At 35.2% G+C, this 16547-nt stretch overlaps 3 protein-coding genes across 3 annotated transcripts; 1 reads left to right on the forward strand and 2 right to left on the reverse strand.

Moving 5' to 3' along the window:
• Positions 1–703: 703 nt before the first annotated feature.
• HDAC11 (Histone deacetylase 11) lies at positions 704–6843 on the reverse strand. The gene is made up of 8 exons (XM_073089287.1): positions 6715–6843; positions 5892–6015; positions 5205–5315; positions 4842–4933; positions 3644–3848; positions 2890–3056; positions 2346–2454; positions 704–1535 (listed from the first exon to the last, which is right to left on the reverse strand). The coding sequence occupies exons 1-8, from the start codon at positions 6720–6722 to the stop codon at positions 1329–1331; spliced, it is 1023 nt and encodes a 340-aa protein (XP_072945388.1). The 5' UTR covers positions 6723–6843; the 3' UTR covers positions 704–1328.
• A 254-nt stretch (positions 6844–7097) lies between these two features.
• On the forward strand, positions 7098–13157 carry LOC140754303 (uncharacterized). Its single transcript, XM_073089289.1, has 11 exons — positions 7098–7428; positions 7899–8075; positions 8454–8561; positions 8906–9235; positions 9545–9623; positions 9939–10122; positions 11208–11331; positions 11932–12080; positions 12413–12511; positions 12654–12728; positions 12962–13157. Exons 1-11 carry the CDS (start codon positions 7378–7380, stop codon positions 13095–13097), a joined length of 1512 nt encoding a protein of 503 aa, XP_072945390.1. The 5' UTR covers positions 7098–7377; the 3' UTR covers positions 13098–13157.
• Positions 13158–13544: 387 nt separating this feature from the next.
• On the reverse strand, positions 13545–16080 carry lsn (vacuolar-sorting protein SNF8). The gene is made up of 4 exons (XM_073089288.1): positions 15569–16080; positions 14980–15181; positions 14237–14383; positions 13545–13813 (listed from the first exon to the last, which is right to left on the reverse strand). The coding sequence occupies exons 1-4, from the start codon at positions 15834–15836 to the stop codon at positions 13681–13683; spliced, it is 750 nt and encodes a 249-aa protein (XP_072945389.1). The 5' UTR covers positions 15837–16080; the 3' UTR covers positions 13545–13680.
• Between the last annotated feature and the right edge of the window lie 467 nt (positions 16081–16547).

Below are 16547 nucleotides of genomic sequence, written 5' to 3' on the forward strand. Positions count from 1 at the left end.
GTGGGACTTTCTATTACCCTACCCGTACAGTGTTGCCATATCACATACATTTAATTACCATTCTAAAACGCTATATAATTTAAAACAAAAAAGTGTATAACAATATAATCTTTTTCACTATGTGTCACTCGTAATATCACTGATTAGTGTTGCTATATAAAATAAATGTAACACAATTAATTATTAGAAAATCAATTCCAACATTGCAACACTTAAAATACCAACTTTATGTGTCGTTAGACTAGATCACAATAAAAGATTGAATAAAAATAACAATAAATAAAACAATAATCACAACATATTATTTAGTTACATAAATTATTATAAAACCTATATGATCACTAATGTATATTAATAAAAATAATATCTCTCTCTCCCACTCTGATGCCCAAATGTATTCACCGTACAGAATGAAACTGTAAATGTAATATAATAATTATAATATCATACAAATTATTATTAATTTATCAACCTGACTCTAAAAAGTCCATTTCAATTCAAAGTATTAAGACAATTGCTAAGGATTTATCCTGCTTTTAATTCTAGATAACAAAAATACAAGAAAACAGTGTAAATAAAACAACATGTAAAAATATAACAAAAAATATAACAAATCACAATTAAAAATAAACAAAATATGAAAAACATAGGCTCTATATAGAGCCATATTCATTTCAGAAAATATCAAGTCTATATCTATATCGAGCCTTAAACGTGTGAGGAATAAGACCTGTCTTGAAACAGGTCAATTATAAAATTGTCCAGATTCAACCACTGTATAAAATAAATGTTATACTCATACGAATTATATGTATGCGCGTTGTATGACGTCATACAATACCTTTAGAGAAAAAATCAGTATATTCCAATTTTGACTTACATTTAGACAGTTTTTTTTTAGAACAAACAACCATATGTTTTAACTGCTAATACTGAATTCAAAATTACAAAAAAAAATGTTTGTGTCATAACTTAAAAAGGGAACCGCTTACCGCGTAAATTATTGACGTGTAAGTTACATTATATCGAAAATATTTAAGTGGAGTCCGCGCCAAACTTCTAGTCCGCTCTGAATATAGAAGCGAGTCGCGTCGCAACAGCAAATTGACATTAGCGGGACACAGACCCGGGTACATAGCTGCGTTAGTGTGCCCTTACGTTGCTACGGAGTATATACTTGTAGTTGTGTTCGACCATATCGGCTCAGACCACACCTGCGCGCAACACCTTCAGAGCGGACTAGAAGTTTGGCGCGGACTAACAAGCTAAAATATCCTGTCATATTTCAATATCAGACAAGCTATTCTTTACAATCCACATCTTGGTGATCACATATGTAGCGGCGTAGTCTCCAGATCATTACCCTGGACCCCTGGCTTGCAACCAGAGATCAGGCCCTTACTCTTAAGGTTCATGATGGAGTCAGCTATGATCCTGGCGGTGCGGCGAAGGTAGCCACCGCTGGTCAGCATCACCACCGGGATGTGACGAGCCTTGCAGATCTCGAATACGAACTCGTCCCGTTTTATTATACCCTGGTAATTGGTGAAGTAGGAACATTGTATGAGAGTTTGTATGAGAGTGAAGTAGGAACATGTACAGCTTTTCAACATATTTTTGCATTTAAACTAAATATTAACAAAATATTGAAACTAAGATTAACAAATAATAATAAGATGGAAATCTTCTACCATCATACAAAGTTGCAAAATTAAAAAATCTGGTATCTTAATATCTCCCTCACTCATGCATTATTATGTTTCTTGAATTATAAGTAAAAGAAAGGTAATTCTATGTAAATAACACACCCAACCACAAAAAACACCCTCGCACACTCACACATGACCATAACACAAATCAACTCATTCACATGCAACTCAAAAACCTAAATGACTACATCATACATTGTATTGAAGCTATGAAAATCTATCACAGGCATTATTATTTATTGTGATTGTATAGTATTTACTATGTAATGTTTTAAAGCTATCATCATCAACCCATTACTGTCACACTGCTGGACACGGGTCTCCTCTCAGGATGAAGGATTAGGCCATAGTCCACCGCGCTGAGCAAGTGCGTATTGGTAGACTTCACATACCTTTTGATTTTTTTTTATAAATCTCTCAGGTATGCAGCTTCCTCACGATGTTTTCTTTCGCCGTTTTAGCAAGTGATAATTAATTTCTAATACACACATAATTTCGAAAAATCAGAAGTGCCTGGGATTTGAACCTCGGATCCCTCGATCGAGAGGCCGAGTTTCTTAACCACTAGGCTATCACTGCTTTTTAGAGTTTTAAAGCTATAGATGTCCTTATAATATAATAAATAAATATACTCACAACATCACTGATACTCATGTGCCCCAAAGGGTCCGAGTCCAATATATCAGTACCAGCATTGTACACTAAAATGTCCGGCTTGAATTCATCCAATGCTGCTTTTAAATTTCTGTAACATTAAATTAAAATTGTTTTAAAAATGAGCCTTTTTCTTTAGTTTGTCATTTATCATTACTTCCCAGAATTTGATCCTTATAAGCGACACTATCTGATGGTGGAATAATATATGTTTCATAATTTTCTTCCAAAATGTACTCGTTCGTTTCTCGGCTAGGTTTCTGAGGCTTCTGCCTAATAAGAACATTTTTACGCGCTGCTGTGTACCGGTTTGAAGGGTGTGGTAAGGGAGACATACTTTTCCGAGGCGTTCCAGCTTAGTCCTCAGGGGTAGCGGCGCGTCTGTGGCCGACCTCAGGTAGGAATCCTATATGGGGTTGATTACAGATGTCCATGAGCGGCAGTAGCTACTTACCATCAGGACTCAGGACAGGACATCTGAACTGCATGCTCTTCTGCTACAACTATATTATAAAAAAGAACTTACTTCCTCAACTTGACCATATACTCAAGGTCTTCGACCTTATGTCCCAGCTCTATCTTACGGCGTATTGCTCTCTTAGCCTCCTCATCCCGCGGGTATATATGCCTGTTGTACATATCCATTATGTACACTTCTGGAACACCCAGGAAGTCTCGTTGGTAGCCATTACCCTGAAAAAATTCAAGGGTAAATCAATTATTATTTGTAATTGGGATGTAAGAAGTGATATCCTCGTGGTTAAGAAACTTTACCTGTTATTCAAGGGTCCGAATCCTAGACACGCACCTCTGATTGATGTGCGTATTACAAATTTATATCACTTGCTTTAATGGTGAAGTAAAAGATCATGAGGAAAACTGCACAACTGAGTTAAAAAAAGAAATAGAAATTCTCAAGTGTGTGCGAAGTCTACCAATTCGCATTTGGCCAGTATAGAGTATGGTATAACTATGGTGTAAATATCTCACTCTGAGAGGAGACACGTGCCCAGCAGTAGGACAGTAATGGTTGATGACGACGTTTAGGAAATATTATAGTCCAGAGGTGATAAGTTCTGTAGGTTGTAACTGGATTAAAATTGTAATGGTTAATCTACACCTTAATTTCTACTACTGATTCTTAATGACATGGGTAGCTCCAAAGCCCACATACTACTCACAAAAGATCTATTAAAGGGACAAATCCTTGCATTAGATTCTTTCAGGCTGATTGTTTTATATTTTTATTATGTCCAGTCGTTCATGGACCAATGATATACCTGATGAGCATCCAAATCCACAATCATAGCATTCTGCACATCAGTATGTTCCACTAAGTTCCGTATGAGCAGTGTTATGTCTGCATACGGGCAGAAGCCGCCGCCGCGCTCACCGCTGCAGTGGTGGAATCCACCCCCCACGTTTATAGCCCATCCTCGCTCTAAGGCTAACTTACCGGCTAATACTGACCCACCGGTTTGTAACCTGAAAAATGACAGTTTTTTTTTAAATATTTAAATAAGAAATGAGCAATCCATCTGATAGTATAGTTCGCGCCAAACTACTAGTCCGCTCTGAAGTTGTTGCGAGTAGGTGTAGTGATACAATTTGCTATGGCGACGCGATTCATTTCTATATTCAGAGCGGACTAGCAGTTTTACGCGGACTATACGTAGCCACCCATGGACAATAGCTTCATATAGACGAATATTTTTTGCCTAAAAATGATTGCAGATACATTGTTACTTCTGAGGACCAAGATGGTTTCCTCATATGTAAATCAGCATCCAATCATGTTAAGATTTTGAAGGTGGTAGAACCTTTTGTGGTTAGACTCCGGCGGCACCACCGCCACACCTATTTCTGCCTAATAACAGCAGTGTTAGGCGCTGCTGTGTTCCGGTTTGAAGGGTGTGGTAAGGGACACAGACTTTTCTGAGGCGTTCCAGCTATAGCATAGCATAGTCCTCAGGGGTAGCGTCGCATCTGTGGCCGACCTAGGAATATCTAATCCTATCTGGGGTTGATTACAGAAGTCCATGGTTGGCAGTAGCCACTTACCATCAGGTCGGCTGTATGCTCGTTTGCTACTCGTATATTATAAAAAAAAAAGATAATGGAAAGTACTTCAGTGGAAAAGTGTGGATGCTGGATGACTTATTTAAGAGGCAATCAGTTTGGTATAAGCGAGTGACAACAAATCTATGCTCAGATATATAGACCAGATTACAGGTGTCCGAATAAAGTGGTCATTACTAAGATCAGGTGGACTGAATGATTACTTGCTATAAAAATATGTAAGAAACTACTATGCTCTGTGCTTGATCACTGATGTCCATGGGCATCTGTAGCCACATACCATCAGGTGGACTGCATGCTCGTCTGCTACTCCTATATTATTAAAACGAGCCAGATTTGTTGCTTCGATTTCATTCAATTGCTTCAAAATAGGCTAAATTTGGCTACTATACTACATACCTCATGGGTTTTAGGTATGCATGCTGTACAAGTATGTTAGGTAGACAAGCAACAATAGGGACCTCTGCAATCATCGCCACTTTTGTGCTCCACTGCAAGTAAAACAATGATTACTTCTTAATTCTTTTTCTTCTTTCCGGCTTTGAAGAATAGCACTATTTGCATCTTTCTTAAAAAGCCCATTTCATATTGTTCTAATGGGGGATATTTCTATAATTCTAGTGGGGAATACATGCCACAAAAACAAATGTACAAATAATGGGTATTCTGTACATTTTAATTAATCAATTGTTGGTAATGATAATTAATTTAGAATACAAAAATAAGAATAGAAATTAAAGATGAAAGGATTGATTAACTTACTTTCAGTGATTTCAGGTACTTTTTAGTATGGACAACTAGCAATTCCTTTTGCTTGGCTTCAACTGGTTTTACAAGATGATCAGCTGTTATAAAATTGGCATCTTTGAGATACTGAAAAGATATGCCAAAAAAATATAATAATTAAAAATATTCTACCTTCTAGCTGATAGATTATTTAACGCTAGAAGAAATTGACTTGAAACCTCCTTCATGGGTAGAATGGTTACAATATTGTTTGCATAATTATATTAAATTATTTTATCTGAACTTGCTACATAACATGAATTTACTAGAAAAGTATAACATTGTTGACAATTGTCAATAGTTATAATGATGTTTATCTTTAACAACAAACAAACGCTTTCTACTCTCACAGCCCCACACTAGGATTCCCTGTTTCGTGGGTGCCATGGACACACACAGAGACAAATACACAAACACCCAGACCCAGAAACAGAAATCTAAATTTATCATTCAGATATCTGTCTGGCCGGGGATCGAACCCGGGACCCTTTGCTCTTCAGACCGGTATGGTCATCGCTCCGCCACGCGGGTCGTCAAATTGTCAATACTGAATTTATAACTTATATAAATAAATTATTTGATACATAATACTTACATTGAAGTAATTCTATTCAGACGTATATAAATAAATATTAATTTATTTAAATTTGAATAGATACATACCTGAATAATGTTACGCCATTTCTTCGCATCAAACACATGAAACTTCTCAAAACCGAGGAAAGACACATTATATTTATCATCGTAAACTAGAGGCCACTGGTCATCCCTTATGTCAATATATAGACTGCATGAAAACCAAGATTTAATATATTACTACCCTAATAATATTAACTACCCTAAAACAAAATGTATAGTCAACGCCAAACTACTAGTCCACTCTGTTGTGCACAACTACAAGCATATATTCCATAGCAACGTAAGGGCATACTAATGCAGCAATGTCCCCGTGGGTGAGAGCCGATAGCAGACGGATGCCTGGAGAGAACCCACTCTGTCTTCGTCCCGCTAATATCTACATTTGCTACTTGACGCGATTTGTTTCAGTATTCTGAGCAGAATAGCAGTTTGGCGCGGACTATAGATTAGAACACAAATTAGATTTATTCACAGTAGATGTTAGAATAAAACAGTCTTCATAGTTTTATCATTTTTATAAACCTAAACGTTATTATTATATGCATTAATGTAGATAGGGGAACAAGCAAACATTAAGTTGTAGTGCGCACCGGCTCGCAACTCTATTTCAAATACAGTCCGAACAATAATGGTGCAGTTTACGCATAATTAATCAGTTACCCATATTCTACAGTTTAAACGATGTAACCATAGTTGAATACACAATTTACATCATATTTTTTTACTAAAGAAGCATTTTAATATTATTCTCGGGAACAATATATTTACAGTAGGATAAAAAAATAATGGGCAATTATTTTTTACTTTGTGCGAAAATAAATCATAAAGCGAGTTTCTTACCACTTACCTGGTCATTATTATGCAACGATGTGATAAAGATTAAAGATATTTTTGTATTATATTGATAATGTTTACATTCTAGGATATTGTGCGAATTTGATTTGATTTCGCCGATTTTGAGCAAACGTCAATGTCAAGCCCTTTATAGTTTAATTTATTTCTTTTAATTTTAAGTTTAATTATAATTGTAAATATTAATGTTTTTTCGAATTAATAAAGTTTTACTATAAAATATATTATATAGGAATGTTAAATTTAATTGTAAAAATATAATATTTGTTTTAGCCCTCAAATAATGTCATTATGTTTTTTTCTTATTTGTGGCATCTTGTGTTTTGCGCCAAATTTTATTTTGCTGGTAGATGGAAATTTTCGTTCCTTAAATTTTAAAAGTATTAACATAATAAAAATTAATTATAATTACGATTAACTGATTGCATAAAATAAGAAGGTAGAATGGATAGGAGTCTAGAACACATGATTTTAAAATGTACTGTTACTAAGCAACGCTTCTGACATATATTCCCGCGAAATGTAAACAATTCACCACATGTGCTGAACTCTTAGCAACAACTCTTTTATTTAAGAAATGATTAAAATAATTATATTATTTTTCTTACAAATATAATGAAAATAAGTATTTCGATTTTATTTTATTCTTCTGTTTAGAATGGAAAATCCTACAGTAGAAGCTTTACAAAGAGAAGTTGTATTTTACAGGGTAAGGCAATGTTTTTTCTTTAAATCATCCATTAAACATTATCCAGGTAAGGCAAATATAACCTGTAGAGTTTTATGCAATAAAAATAGTTATACAATAAATACTTTTATGCACATACTCTTCGTATTATATACTTCTTAAAGTACATAAGAGACCACTAATAGCACGCAGGATAAGTACTGTTGCAAATGTTATTTTCTTATTTTAAACAGAATGCACAGTAATTTAATTTTTATATTTTTTACATTATAATAGTTTTTATTAGTTGACAAGAGATGGCGTCACAGTGGCGTTACATGTATCGTCAATCACGCTATCAACATTTTTGAACATTTTCATATCTAACTATCACGAGTAAACTCCCGTCTCTCAAGTCCAGGCTGATGTCATTTAATCACAATTTATAATTTTTAATTAATTTATTATATCCTATTGTTTATAATGGTATAAATTAATAATCTATTTTTTAGCAAAATCAAATAGTAGTGGAGCAAGAAATACGAACACTGATAGCCGACAACCAAAAACTATCCCAACAAGTCGGTTCGCTCTTAAAGGAAAAATTGCATACTTCGCAACAAGCCCTAGAAAATGACCAGAGCAAGGAAGTAGAGGAACTAAAGAAACAAGTATCGTTATTGACTAAGGTATAGTAAACTCTACAACAGGTAAAAAAACGCTTTCTACATCCATAGCCCCATACTAGGATACCTTGAGTCGTTGGTGCCATGGACACACACAAAGACGAATACACAAACACCCAGTCTGTCTGGTCGGGCATCAAACCCGGAGCCCTTTGTGCGTCAGATCGGTATGGTGACTACTCCGCCACGCCGTCAAAAAAGCAATTAAGCTTTAAGATCATTACTGACCTCACTACTTAAAATCAATTAAACTGATAGAAAAGATTGAATTTAATTGACTAAAACCATTCACAACGATTACACTCCATACGATAAAAAAGTACTTGCGTGGTGACTTACAAGCAATGAATTTAGATAATATTTACTTTATATTTCCTTTAGGAGCGAGATTCTCTGCATGTTCTATGGCAAACATCACAGAAAACGATCGACGCACTCGACACGGAGCTAAAGACCTACCAGTGTTATGATAATAGAATAGAAAAACTTGTAAGAACGAAGAAACGTAATCCATTTAATTACTACGCTTAATCCCTCGCGTAAGCCATATTACGTGGTTATTGAATCTTTACTTGAGTCTAGAACTCTAGATAGTTTACAGATAAAAGTTGTCAATACCATTACATATAAAATATGCAGTCTGCGCAAAAGTTCCTATATCATAACATCAAAACTCTAATTTTGCCTTTTTGAAATGTAACTTCTTATCACGCATCAGGACAATTTAATTAAAGCACTTGCAGCAAGTAATGCTAATTTCCATAAATAATAAAACATTGTAGGTCTTCCTTAATATTATCTTCTGCAAAAAAACTTACAATTTTCCTTCACAGAACCCAATCAATGAAAGGAGAGACTTAGAACTAAAATTAGAAACAGCATTAGCTGACTACGTCGATCTAGAATCAAAATACAAAGAACTAAAAACTGATTGCAATAGTTTCGAAAGGGACTTAAAAAGCAAAGAAAAAGAAATACAATCATATAAAGAAAGGGGCAAAGAACTGGAGAATGAAATTGAAGAACTGAAAAAAATTTTGGAAGAACATAGAATTAATTTGGCAATCGAGAAGAAAAATAATGAAGACTTGAAATCTCATTTAACCTTGTCCAAGAAAGAGTGTGTAGATAATCTCAAGAAGGAAGCTGAAGCAAAGTCTAAGGTAATGAAAGTAATAACAGTAAGCAATGTTACCTAAAGTAGAACCGCATACTGGGAGTTACAAATAAATCAATCGAAGTAAACTTAGTACTTTGTAAGAATAAAGGATTAAGAATTTATGTAATATACTTACTTTTGTCAAAATATTTAGTTACAGAAGGTACTATTCTATAACTGATCGTAATATAATCACTGATTTCTTGACTAAAACTTGAATAAGTAGTTGGATTGATAACGTCTCATGAGATTTCAACGATTAAGATCACAAAATGCCGAAACATTAATCCTTCTTTAAAAACTATCAATCTAGGTTGCTGAAGCTCTACAACTCTTCGATTTAGTTTCTGCTCAAAAGAATGAAAGTTATAAGAAAATAGCGGAACTTACTGGTAAGTTAAAACTATGTACTTTTTAAGCATTCGTTTAAATGTAAAATCTAAAAGAGAAAGAGAAATGTTATTTCAATATGGACGAACCATGCCGATTGAATCAAAACCAGACGTTTTTATTTAAACAAACCTGCTTACAAACGTTTTAACGAAATGTATTTATTTCTCTTAAATTTACCTAACAGTAATTATTTTTTTGGCATATTTATTTTTTGTGGCATTTCTTTTAATTGCAATTAAATGAATCCAGGTCTTGATGGTTACCCGACGAGTTATGTATTAATTTTGACCAAAAACTATTCATTGCACTTTTAGCAGAATTATCAGCCACAAAGGAAATGTTATCCAATTTAAAACGAAATACAGAAGGAGCTTACAGAACCGAATTGGACGAACTAAAGGAAAAATACAACGAAAAAGTATCGGATATGCTGGAACACATCAGGAATTTAGACGCGGAAATTGTTGAAAAGGGACTGCTCTTGAATAAAGCTATGAGGTAAAGACTTTTTTATAATAGGGGTAACAGACAAGCATGTAGTCCACTAAATGGTAAGAAGCTAGCCCATGGGCATCTGTAATCAACTCCAGATAGGATTAGATATTCCTACCGGAGATCGGCCACAGATGCGCCGCTATCCCTCAGGACTAAGCTGGAACGCCTCGGAAAAGTATGGCTTCTTACCACACCCTTCAAACCAGAACACAGCATTTAACACTGCTATTATTAGGCAGAAATAGGTGTTAGGTTAAAACTTTTAGATGATATATAATGTGATAAGACAAGTCCATGTGATGTTCAATAGTCCCTGCCTGACATATAGACAAGTGATGAATAGAGAAGTGTCCTTAAATATAGATCAAACGAAAGTCCACTACAGTAATACACCTATTTCTAGCGTTTTTTTTTTTATAATATAAGAGTGGCAGACGAGCATGCAGTCCACCTGATGGTAAGTGGCTACTGCCGCCCATGGACATCTGTAATCAACCCCAGATAGGATTAGATATTCCTACCTGAGGTCGGCCACAGATGCGCCGCTACCCCTGAGGACTAAGCTGGAACGCCTCGGAAAAGTCTGTCTCCCTTACCACACCCTTCAAACCGGAACAGCAGCGCCTAACACTGCTGTTATTAGGTAGAAATAGGTGTGGCGGTGGTGCCGCCGGAGTCGAACCACAAAGGGTTCTACCACCTTCAAAGCGTAAATCAGTTTTTGCGTTTCGGTGGAACAGTGTGGATGCCGACTGATCAAAATACGAGTATAAGGACTATCTTAGTCCAGCAGTAGCAAAACGTCTGTGATCAGCGTCAAGTAGAATTCCTGTTCTATATGAAATTAGTTACAAAGGTCCACACTGCTACCTGTGGAGATCAGTTATAGTCCGCGCCAAACTGCTAGTCCGCTCTGAAGTTATTGCGAGCAGATGTAGTCATAAAATTTGCTATGGCGACGCGATTCATTTTTATGTTCTGAGAGGACTAGCAGTTTGACGCGGACTAAACCATCAGATGGAGAGGCAACCTTGTTTTCTTTTTTAATCATATAAAAAATGATAATGACGAAGACAAATGTTTTGCAGGGAAAATAAAATCCTCCAAACTGTAAACGAGAACTTTGTGAAACAGCAAAGCGACCAGCAAAAAGCAGTGGATCCCAAACTAGCGTTAGCCGAACAGAGATTGGAAGTGATATTTCAAGAGCTGGTGAGTCAATCGTAGACCAAAGTACGAGTAGATAAAAATATAGCTTTGTTCTTGAATGGTAAATTGGTTTCTCATCCATCCAAAATCTAATCTAATTCATCCAAATTGTAAGAAAGTAAACGCGCACAGTATAAAAAAAATAGCACGAATGAAGAGATGCAAAGAATCCCTCCGATTGGAGTGGATCAGATGACAGACGCCTTCTTTTAATAATATAATCAATAGATCCAAATTTTGTCTACCGGATTCGAAATTTGACCATTTCAAGATTGGCAATTTCAACATACTAAAAATATGTTGAAATTGCCAATCTTGACTTCTTTGAAAGTTCTTTGAATGTTTGATCTTTGAATGATAATTGTTTATATAATTCAATAATGTAAACGGGCGAAAATCGACGATAGAATGGATCAGTCGCGTACATTTTAAGTTCAAGTCAGTTAAACTCAACCATCGTATTCGTTGAATAACCAAAACTAAGACACTCTTTAGAGTCATCAATCGACATCGATTGCCGTCGATCGAGAGCATCGATCAACGATCGATCGATTGTTGTGTGGATGCCCTACAGAAACCTTTCTTCTTTGACTTCTTAACCAGGTGTGTTCAGAGCGTCGCAACATACAACTGGTATGCGAGAAGCAGACTCTAGCGTTCGATATCCAGAGGATCCAAGATCTGAACACGAGGGAGACCAAACGGCGCGACTGGGAAGAAAGTCTAATAAAAACACAACGGGATGAGCTAAAGTAATTTTTAATATCCCTATTTAGTATATTTTTTGTTTTATAATATAAGAGTAGCAGACAAATATACTTTTTCTGAGGCGTTCCAGCTTAGTCTTCAGGGGTAGCGGCGCATCTGTGACCGACGTCAGGTAGGAATATCTGACCCTATCTGGGGTTGATTATAGATGTCCATAGGCGCCAGTGACCACTTACCAGCAGGTGGACTGGACTGCTCGTCTGCTACTCCCATATTATAAAAAAGATGTAAAAGCAAAAATGATGTAAAACAAGCGTACACTGGTTTGTTTGTTTCTTTCTTTCTTTAAGTTCATTCTGGCATACTTATATTTCAGGTTGCAAGTAGAACACCTACAGAAATCATTGGATGAAACTCACAAGATGATCACCAAATTGCAAACAATGCTCTCTTCTAGAACTGAGATAAATGAAAAGTAAGTAAAACAATAAGTAGTAAGTAAAAATATAGTTAAGATAAAACTTAGTATAAATCTTTACTTGAACCTACATGTCATTAAAAATTACGTATAAGACTCATTAAAAAAAATATTTACATGTAATTAAATGTATTTTCAGAATGGTGTCTACAAAGGAAGAAGAATTAATAGAATTGAACAAACATTTAGAAAAACAAATGGAGTTAAATAAAAAGTAAGTTTACTTAAATTAATTAAATGTTACATTTATATTATTTAATTATTAATAATGTAAATTGTAATACTTTGTTACAAATATCTAAGACTCAAATATTACAAAAATATATTATTTATTACACTTAATTTTTATTATAAATTTAATTTTTATAATTTACAAATGGCAGACGCATCTTTTAAATATTTATCTATATTATTATATGCATAAAATGTAATATTTTATATTTTCAGGTGGAAAGAATCCTATGTAGATATGACAGAGAAATTAAAGAAAAGATTAGAGTCTTTACAAAACGAAAATAAGGAACTAAGAACACAACTAAAGCCTTACATTGGCTCACAGAGTCAAGATTCTAATAGCAGTTAATTAAGAATTAAGTGTTTTGTATTGTAGGGCTAAATGATAGTGCAATATTAATGTAATGTAATATAGCTATAGAAATAAATCATTACAATTATGTACAAAATTTTATTTACAATTCCTAATAATTTCTGGGAAAATTCTAAGTTATAGGTAATTTATAGACTAATCATATTAATATAGTCAGATAGCAAGATATTGTTTTGTATTTCGTAAAAAAAATGTAAGTCATACATTTTATTTCAGGATTTGATATTGACTTTCTTTATGAAGGTCTCTTTAAATATGTATAGTTATCGCCAAACTGCTTCTCCGCTCTGAAGTTGTTGCGAGCAGGCGTAGTCATACAATTTGCTATGGCGACCCAATTCATTTCTATATTCAGAGAGGACTAGCAGTTTTATGCAGACTATATATATCTACTGCCCAAAGTATCCAAATTAAAACTCGATATTTATTAAAAAAACATCAGTATCTATTTTATCAATATTTATAAATATTTGCGTTTATACATCAGTTACTTTTAAATCACGTTGAAGCACTCACAATTTTATTGTAAGTCCAAAAACATTGGTTCATATACATTATGTTACGCCGAAACACACTCAGCAAACATACTTGGGAACCAATACAATGTCTCCTTGGGATCTTGAGTGTCCACCCACGCCAGTCCTTCTTTGACCATGTAGTTTAATGCGGTGTTGGCTCTTGTTTCATTCCAGCTGTAAATACAAGAATAATTTATTTGAAGTGTAGGGATTAGTATATTAAAAAAAGGATGCTTTAAAACCAGCCTGTTTAACCTGCTATCACTGGATCTTTAACATTTTAGGGTGGTAAAATCCTCTGTGATCCAGCACCTGCGGCACCAACGTCACACCTATTTTTTTATAATAACAGCAGAGTTAAGCAATGTTGTGTTCAGGTTTGTAGAGTGTGATAAGGGTGTAATCCTTGCAGAGGCATTCCTGCTAACTCCTTAGGTAGCGATGCTGCTGTGGCCAATCTCAGATAGAAATCAAATATGTTCTGGGGTGATTACAGATGTTCATGGGCAGGAGTAGCCCCTTACCATCAAGTGGTCTGAAAGCTCATCTGCTACCCCTATATTATAAAAAAAATTCAAGTACAATTACAGAACTCACCCTAAATCTCCAGTAAGAATACTACTTGACACCCAAGCGGTGCCTAATGCGCTGGCCTTCTGTAGTACCAATGTCTGGTCTAGATTCAGTTCTCCCGGCACGGACTGCACCAGCCATTTGCCCTTGCCTATTGGCACTACTGTGAACCTGCAAATTCAAATGTTTAATTACAATTATATAACTTTAGAATAAATAAATATCATTTTCTGTATCCACAGTCCAACATTAGGACACTTATTCTATTTAAATAGACAATTTCTAAGTCTAATATGTGGCTACAATAAAATTATTAGCAAAATTAAAAGGAGCGATAGCCTAGTGATTTAGAAATTTTGCCTCTTTATCGAGGGGTCCAAGGTTCAATACCAAGGCACCTTTGATTTTTCAAAGTTATGTGCATATTAGAAGTTAATTATCACTTGCTTAAATGGTGAAGAAAACCACAGTGTGGAAACCTGCATACCTCATAAATCTTAAAAGAAGTTTTCAAAGGTATGTGAAGTCTACCAATTCGCACTTGGCCAGCGCAATGGACTATGGCCCAATACCTCTCATTCTGAGAGGAGACCCGTGCCCAGCAGTGGGACAGTAATGAGTTGATGATGATGATGTATGTAATGTATTGGAATATTTGAAGTCCATTTTTTTAAATATATTTTTTTAATTACAATTTATTCTATTTTTTTTAAATACTTTCGTATGCTGCTTTCATAAAATATCATATCTCTTACACCTAAACTCACCCATTTCCGAATATCCTGAGTTTCTTCACTGCAGCCAGTAGATCCTCATTGGTAATATCCTGATGCTTTTTAGCCTTGCCACGAGCTGCTATGAGTCTGTTCCTCAGCTCATCCAATGTGACCAGCCCCCCATTCTTGTAGTTGGTGGCTAAACACACTTCGACTATTTGAACACCTAATTCATAGTAGAAGTCACCAATGCCTGAAATGAAAATAAAGGGAAATAAATATTAACTTTAAAATTTAAACTTTAAAGATAAGTGTGGAACCCTTTGTGGTTCAATTCCAGAGGCAGCACTGCCTTAGGAAAACCAGAATGTAATCAAAATTCAGTTTGCTGGCAAATAGTTACTTATTAAAGAAATCTTAAATGCTAATAAATAAAAAGCTGTCATTTTCTAACATACATTACTGATAGCAAATGCAATTTAGCAATTTGTGTGTTACAAGTCAAATCTTTAGATTAACAAAATTATGGGTGGCAGTGAATAACAAAAAGGCATACAAAGGCAACAAAGGCATATAGGCAGCTATTAAACCTAAACAGTATTTGCGAACTTCAAGTAAAAAGAAGTAAAAAAGCACCAACCTAAAACGGACCAAAACCCTTTCCCAGACGCCAAGGGATCCACACCGATCGCCGCGCACATCTCCTGGAACTGCCGCCTGAACTGAGCATTCTTCTTTATCTCACTCTTATGTTTCGTCGCAAATTCCTCCAAGTTCTCCCGAAACACTTCCAGTTGTTTCGACATCTGTTGAAACTGGTTCTCCTGTATTTCTGACCCTTTCTCTCTGTATTTCTCCTGTTCTAACTTCTGCTTCTGGATAGCACCGACTCCAGCACGTCGTCGCATTTTGTTTATTTTTAGTGTCTTTATGCTAAGGGTAATGTAAACTTTATCGAAAAAATGTTGAATGCTATTAGACCGTACGACTATATTTACTACGAAGATAATATACTCTCAAAGTGATGTAACTTGAATTAATGTTTATTTATTCAATAATTATAATTATATTTCATATTATGATACCGACTTTGTGGCCCTAAATCTCAATATTGACATTATTGAATTGACTAATGTTGACATTTAGTCAGAGACGAATATGACAGGTGGTCATTGACGCATATAGAAAGAGAAATTCATGTCATTTATTAACCGACTTCCAAAAAGGAGGAGGTTACTCAATTCGACCGTATATATATTTTTTTTTTATGTTTGTTCGGCGATTTTTTAGATTATTATTTAGGTGTTCGAGCCTTCGCTTGAACCACATTGAGATTACCCCTTCAATATTCGTCATAATTATCTGCTATCTCGCTCTTTCTACAGGTGTTTTTCGACGTTATTAGTATCCTTGTCTCTTTCTCGCATATGACAGGCAGCGCGCGGCGGCCATTTGATTCAGTACGCTTTCAATATTCGTGCTATCAATACGTACGTGGATATTTTACCAAGTTCGAAATTAGATCAAGAAGGTAATTAATTCATATGACTAATTCCGCTCGACGCTTCAGGCTCAGCGTTGAATTATTACCGCTCGGCGCCTTTAGGCCCAGCGACGAG

Source organism: Epargyreus clarus, unplaced genomic scaffold, assembly GCF_041222505.1.
Source record: "Epargyreus clarus isolate Ecla_fem2 unplaced genomic scaffold, WU_Ecla_fem_2.2 ptg000029l, whole genome shotgun sequence".
Taxonomy (NCBI): domain Eukaryota; kingdom Metazoa; phylum Arthropoda; class Insecta; order Lepidoptera; family Hesperiidae; genus Epargyreus; species Epargyreus clarus.

Coding starts and splice junctions, on each gene's coding strand:
- HDAC11 (XM_073089287.1), bottom strand. Junction 4,934..5,204: donor AGTACCTGAAATCACTGAAA/GTAAGTTAATCA, acceptor TTTTACTTGCAG/TGGAGCACAAAAGTGGCGAT. Junction 3,849..4,841: donor GCATACCTAAAACCCATGAG/GTATGTAGTATA, acceptor GTCATTTTTCAG/GTTACAAACCGGTGGGTCAG.
- LOC140754303 (XM_073089289.1), top strand. CDS start 7,378: ATGGAAAATCCTACAGTAGAAGCTTTACAAAGAGAAGTTGTATTTTAC. Junction 8,562..8,905: donor ATAATAGAATAGAAAAACTT/GTAAGAACGAAG, acceptor TTTCCTTCACAG/AACCCAATCAATGAAAGGAG. Junction 9,236..9,544: donor AAGCTGAAGCAAAGTCTAAG/GTAATGAAAGTA, acceptor CTATCAATCTAG/GTTGCTGAAGCTCTACAACT.
- lsn (XM_073089288.1), bottom strand. CDS start 15,836: ATGCGACGACGTGCTGGAGTCGGTGCTATCCAGAAGCAGAAGTTAGAA. Junction 14,384..14,979: donor CTCAGGATATTCGGAAATGG/GTGAGTTTAGGT, acceptor TTGAATTTGCAG/GTTCACAGTAGTGCCAATAG. Junction 13,814..14,236: donor ATTCTTACTGGAGATTTAGG/GTGAGTTCTGTA, acceptor TTGTATTTACAG/CTGGAATGAAACAAGAGCCA.